Here is a 6,000-nt window from a genome sequence, read left to right as displayed (position 1 = left end):
GTAATTATAAAAAAAAAAAAACAGTGAGGAAGACAGAATTATCTATAAGATTAGGCAGAAAGAGGCTAAGCAAGTTATAAGAGCTTCCAAATCACACACAGAAGAGTGTGAAAAGAAGAGTAAAACAAGGATTAGATTATAAACAAAAGAAGGAAGGTATGTAGAGGAGGATAAAGGTCTAGCTGACTGCCTCAATGAATATTTTTGTTCGGTATTTACAGATGAAAATGAAGGAAAGGGACCTCAGTTAAGAAAAAGGATAAATGAGTCATACACGTGAGTTTACAGAGGAAGAGGTTCTTTTTCAACTGTCAAAAGTAAAGACAAATAAGTCAATGGGACCTGATGGAATACACCTAAAGTTATTAAAAGAGCTTAGTGGTGTACTAGCAAAACCATTAACAGATTTATTTAACCAATCATTGTTAACAGTGGTAGTCCCAGAAGATAGGAAGTTAGCAAATGTTGTGCCCATTCACAAGAAAGGTAATAGGGAGGAGTCGGCAACTATAGGCCAGTAAGTCTTACTTCAGTAGTGGGGAAAGTAATGGAAACCATGTTAAAGGATAGGATTGTTGAACATCTAAAAAAAAACGTGGATTTCAAGATCAGAGAAAACATGGGTTTACTTCAGGGAGATCATGCCAAAACTAATCCTTTTTTTTTGTGATTGGGTAACTAAAATTATAGATCAGGGTGGTGCAGTAGACATTGCTTACCTAGATTTCAGTAAGGCATTTGACACTGTTGCACATAGAAGGCTTATCAATAAACTGCAATCTTTAAGTTTGGATTCCAATATTGTTGAATGGGTAAGGCAGTGGCTGAGTGACCAGCGACAGAGGGTTGTAGTCAATGGAATTTTGGGCTTGTCACCAGTTGGGTACCTCAGGGATCTGTACTTGGACTAATTCTCTTTAATATTTTTATTAGTGATATTGCAGAAGGTATGTCTTTTTGCTGATGATACTAAGATATGTAACAGGGTTGATGTTCCAGGAGGGATAAGCCAAATGGCAAATGATTTAGGTAAACTAGAAAAATGGTCAGAGTTGTGGCAACTGACATTTAATTTGGATAAGTGCAGGATAATGCATCTTGGACATAAAAACGTAAAAAAAGGGCAGAGTACAGAATATTTGATAGAGTCCTAACCTCAACATCTGAGGAAAGGGATTTAGGGGTGATTATTTCTGATGACTTAAAAGGTAGGCAGACAATGTAATAAAGCAGCAGGAAATGCTAGCAGAATGCTTGGTTGTATAGGGAGAGGTATTAGCAGTAGAAAGAGGGAAGTGCTCATGCCATTGTACAGAACACTGGTGAGACTTCACTTTGAGTATTGTACGCAGTACTGGAGACCGTATCTTCAGAAGGATATTGATTCTTTAGAGAGAGTTCAGAGAAGGGCTACTAAACTGGTTTATGGATTGCAGGATAAACCTTACCAGGAAAGGTTAAAGGATCTTAACATGTATAGCTTGGAGGAAAGCCGAGACAGGGGGTTATGATAGAAACATTTAAATACATAAAGGGAATCAACACAGTAAAGGAGGAGACTACATTTAAAAGAAGAAAAACTACCACAAAAAGAGGACAGTCTTAAATTAGAGGGACAAAGGTTTAAAAATAATATCAGGAAGTATTACTTTACTGAGAGGGTAGTGGATGCATGGAATAGCCTTCCAGCTGAAGTGGTAGAGGTTAACACAGTAAAGGCGTTTAAGCATGCGTGGGATAGGCACGCATAAGATAAGGACAGGAACTAATGAAAGTATTTAGAAAATTGGGCAGACTAGATGGGCCGAATGGTTCTTATCTGCCGTCACATTCTATGTTTCTATGATTAAACACTATAAGGCCAGGTTTGTGTTTCTGACCCTATAGTGTTCCTTTAAGAGTGAAAAACTGCCACATGGAAATGCTTCCATGTTTATCTGCCTTACAATGCTTCTTCCACTCAACCACCATAAATGTGGAACATAGCTCCCACTGCCCAAAAGTAAGTTACCCACACAAAGGAACACTAGTCAAAGTTGCACTACTTACCCTGTAGTCACCCCACACACTCAGCCTTTTCATAAATATTCACCTTAAATAACATTAAACAATAACATAGGAAAAGGATTCTGAGGTGCACAACCTAATAAAATGTGCTATACATACCTGTATGTGGGTACAAATGGTGCCACATGTAAAGTAGCCATTAATTCCATAGCCATGCATTTATGTAATACCTTTCTATAAATTACTATGTTTGGAATCTATGAAGAGACCAGTTGCCACACATTCAAACAAAAGGTTATGCACTGTACTACAGTTTAGTAGTAGAATACTGAAGTGTGTATTTGATCAAATGTCACAAGTATTGGATTAAAATGGTAGCAACAGAATAAAGCTAATTTTTGTATTTATAAAAATGCACCATCTAACTAAAGAAGCAGAAGCATTTGCAGAACACACTTGGTTACGGTTGCTATGCCAACAAGATCACACTGAAAGATAATCTATGCAACATATTTAGCCAGGGGTTTAGACATTTTTACCAAGATACAGACTTTAAACATTCTTTTAATGTCGCAGTTCTATCGCACATTAGGTTTGTCAACAAACTTACTATCCAAGTACAAAACATTAAATTACAAGCATGTCTCCCCCAGCAAGAAAAAAAGAAAAAAAAAAAAAAAGTTAAAAGTAATAGTGGTAACTGTACAAAAACAAGAGGATCATGGAGTAATTCTTAGTCAAAAAGACTCCTGGGAAGCAATGAGGAGGGAGCATATGTAGTTTGTAAAACTCAAGGAGGAATTTATCTATCCATGCAGATGGGGAATGTCACTCTCTCTGCTCCATTTTCACTTTGGGTGGTTTTAAAAAGGTCCGTGCCTTTTTTTCCTTCTTCTTTCCTTTTGTGTGGGCTTGAAAGTTTCTCCAACTGTCCACGCGTCCATCACGGCTTTCCTAAAACAGAATACACGATGAGTGGTGAAGTCACATGGGGAAAAGGCAAAGTAAGGGAAAAGGTTCATGCCTACATAAATATGAAGTCACTCAGATTCACTGACTCAAAGTCATAAAAAATTGCCATTATAGATTGATTCAAATTCATTACACTTGGTAAATTTAGCAAAAAGTTATTATTTACTACTTTTTAGGAGACTGACTGATCAGCTGTCGGACCAGTTGACACAGAGCTCTGATGCTAGATGTGTATTGTGAAGTTTGGTAGTAGTGGTAAACAGGGAAAATAAAATCCTTTAACCAAGTTAACCCCCAAACCATAAACATGTATATTTTTATTCAATCTAGAATGATTTGGCATAAACTGTTCTTTGACCCAGATTACTCCAGACTGAATGCTCATTTAAATAGGACTCTATTGCTGTCCCCTAAACCTGTCGTTTGCTTTCACAGTACTTCTCAATTAACCCCTTAACATTAGGAAATGTCATTAAGTCCTACAAAGCATGGGCTTTAATGAAAGTGTGACATAATGACACATCCTATGGTTTTGATGCAAACTGTGTTATATCCTTGCTCACAGTGCTGGGCTTTGCCAGGTGCCCAGTAACAATCAGTGTGGTCTGCAGGGAAAACATGCTGGAGATCTCCCTGTCATGCTAAAAACAGACAGGTAATGGCAGTTGCATAAGCTCAGTTTCAGCTAGATATCCACCTGCTGATATCAGTACTAGTATGAGCAGAAATGGTCACCTCAGTGGGACTTAGCTGCGAATGTTATGAAACTTTTTGGCATGAGGTGACCATGCGGTTCCCGGACAACTTGGTTTGCAGAAGAGCGCTTTTTGGAGGGAAGGTGCCTGAGACTAAGGGGAACAAACACTATCTAAGAGCCAGGCAAGGGACCCCGAATTGCAGCCGCAAGAGCTCCCGCAATATGACCGTCAAAAGCATCAAACGCCCTGGAACTATTTTGTGCATAGGATCCCGTGTGCGGCCTGTCAGAACTTTAACATGGTGGCGTTTCCCCTACACTGCATGGATCTGAGCGCTATTTGGACAACTTGGGCGCTCAGATTAGGGCTTTTCAACGATGCAATATTTATGGAGTTACTTTATATTTTTGTATTTGTGTGTTTGGCTTCTGTTCCTGGGAGATAATTAGCTTACCGGTCTTTAACGCAATTATCTCCCAGACCCAGAGATTCCTGGGAGGGGCTTGTGCGGAATACAATGGAGAACCCCTGCTGGTGTCTGTGCATAAAAAGGCAGAAGTTCATTAAAATCAGTTGTTCTCCCAGAACTATGTGTCATCTAGTAACTGGGAGGGGACAGTGCTGCTTAGCAACTTGTTCCAGCTCGTGGAGGATTTGGCGGGGAAAGTCCTTGTAAGGACTAGAGCACCCATGACTGTGTCGTCCAGTCCCTAGTAGGGAATAGAGCTGGTACCCTATCCTGTTCCAGAATAGAGAGCCTGCAGGAGGACACCAGTCAAGCCACGGTGACTGGGGCAGAAGGTTTTCCCCTGTTCCAACTAGGAAGCGGTCCTTGGCAGAGGTACCCAGCCAAGTACAGGGAGCTCTGCAACAAAAACTATAGGTAAAGATTCAAAGAAAGCCTCCCAATGCTTTCCTATGTGAAAGTAGATTGGTTGAGATCATCAAGATTGAGGCAGGAGCCAGAGCAGCGTGGGAGAAAAGATGAGAATAAATCTTTTCAGAGCAGGGCTGGTCATATTTGTATTCCTGACACTATAGTGCTCCTTTAAGAGTAAGGTAGGTATACAATTAGAATTAGTGTAATAGGGTTAGAGGGTGTTGGTATATGGTTAATGCTAAAGGAATCTAAATTAAGTTATGGTATCAGGTGGTGTCTGGCACTGGCTCACCTTTAGAGTTTAACTCCAAAGTCTGTATTCCAGTGCCAGAGTTTAATCTTCCAATACTTTAGCTCTTGGTACTCCCCGTAGTGAAAAAAGAAGCCAAACAGGCACCATGCCATCATAAGATCACTACATGATGTGGAAAGGTGGCCTATGGCACTGGGAGAGCGGATTTAAAAAAAAAATACGAAAACAGCTATATAAGTGTGGTACAAAATCAACTGGGTTATTTCCAGACATTAGTGGCATAGATTGAACGTTCTTCCTTGTCTTCCATCCATAGATCCTGCCTATATCACCACCAATAAGAGAATAGTTAACCGCCAGGCTGAGTAGTAGCAGAACAGCTGTGGTGGATGGCTAACAAAGTATTTTTTCCTATCAGTTATACAGAATCAATGAAAAGGATTGTATTTCATAATAAAAAGCAAGACCTAAACAGCTGTTTAATATAGCAACCTACATCTTGTTTGGCATACTTCTCATTTCACATTTGTACGTTCTATTATAGCTTTCAAAGCAATGCACAAAATTGTACCTCAAAGTTTTTCTGCCACTCTCTGTCCCGTTTAGCTCTTTCTTGGGCTTCTATTTCCTCTTCTCTCTGCCTTTTTCTGAGAAGAATGAAAAATAAATCACTGTGTGACAGTATTAAGAAATCATTACATGGATAAAAAGAAGCTACTTTTATATGTGAAGAAGCAGGAGACATTGTAGACATAGGGACTTTGGTGGGAAAAGTCCTATGGAAATGTAGGAAGAATTAAAAGTGAAGGTTATGTGGGGAGATAGCAGGTACTTCTAGGGGAGAGGTCATATGGGAATAAAAGTAAGAGTTACAGGTAGAGCCTATATAAAAAGAGATAGTTATAGTGAGGTTATACAGAGAGATTGGAGGAGTTATAGGGAGCAGCTATATGGAGAGATAGAGGACATAGTGAGAGGTTTTATGGAGAGATAGGGGGAGTTATAATAAGTGGTTATAGAGAGATAGGAGTTATAGGGAGATGTTTTATGGAGGGATAAGAGGAATATATAGAGGTTATATAGAGAGAGGAGGAGGAGGAGTTATAGGGAGAGGCTACATAGAGATAGAGAAAGGTTATATGGAGAAAAATAAGGAGATATAGAGAGGTTATATAAAAATATAGGAGTTT

The 6,000-nt window shown here is 39.4% G+C and overlaps 1 protein-coding gene across 1 annotated transcript in view; it reads right to left on the bottom strand.

Annotated features, from left to right (window-relative positions):
* Positions 1-2,553: 2,553 nt before the first annotated feature.
* Positions 2,554-6,000, bottom strand: part of DNAJC8 (DnaJ heat shock protein family (Hsp40) member C8) — a 38,588-nt gene continuing 35,141 nt past the window's right edge. The window contains exons 8-9 of the mRNA XM_063444456.1: positions 5,382-5,457; positions 2,554-2,961 (exon numbers count right to left, since the gene is read on the bottom strand). Of these exons, the coding sequence (XP_063300526.1) occupies positions 2,836-2,961; positions 5,382-5,457 (202 nt within the window). The 3' untranslated portion in view covers positions 2,554-2,835. The remainder of the gene's footprint in view (positions 2,962-5,381; positions 5,458-6,000) is intronic.

This window comes from Pelobates fuscus, chromosome 1 (genome assembly GCF_036172605.1).
Source record: "Pelobates fuscus isolate aPelFus1 chromosome 1, aPelFus1.pri, whole genome shotgun sequence".
In the NCBI taxonomy this organism is placed as follows: domain Eukaryota; kingdom Metazoa; phylum Chordata; class Amphibia; order Anura; family Pelobatidae; genus Pelobates; species Pelobates fuscus.
This window is presented reverse-complemented; position numbering and strand designations above follow the sequence as displayed.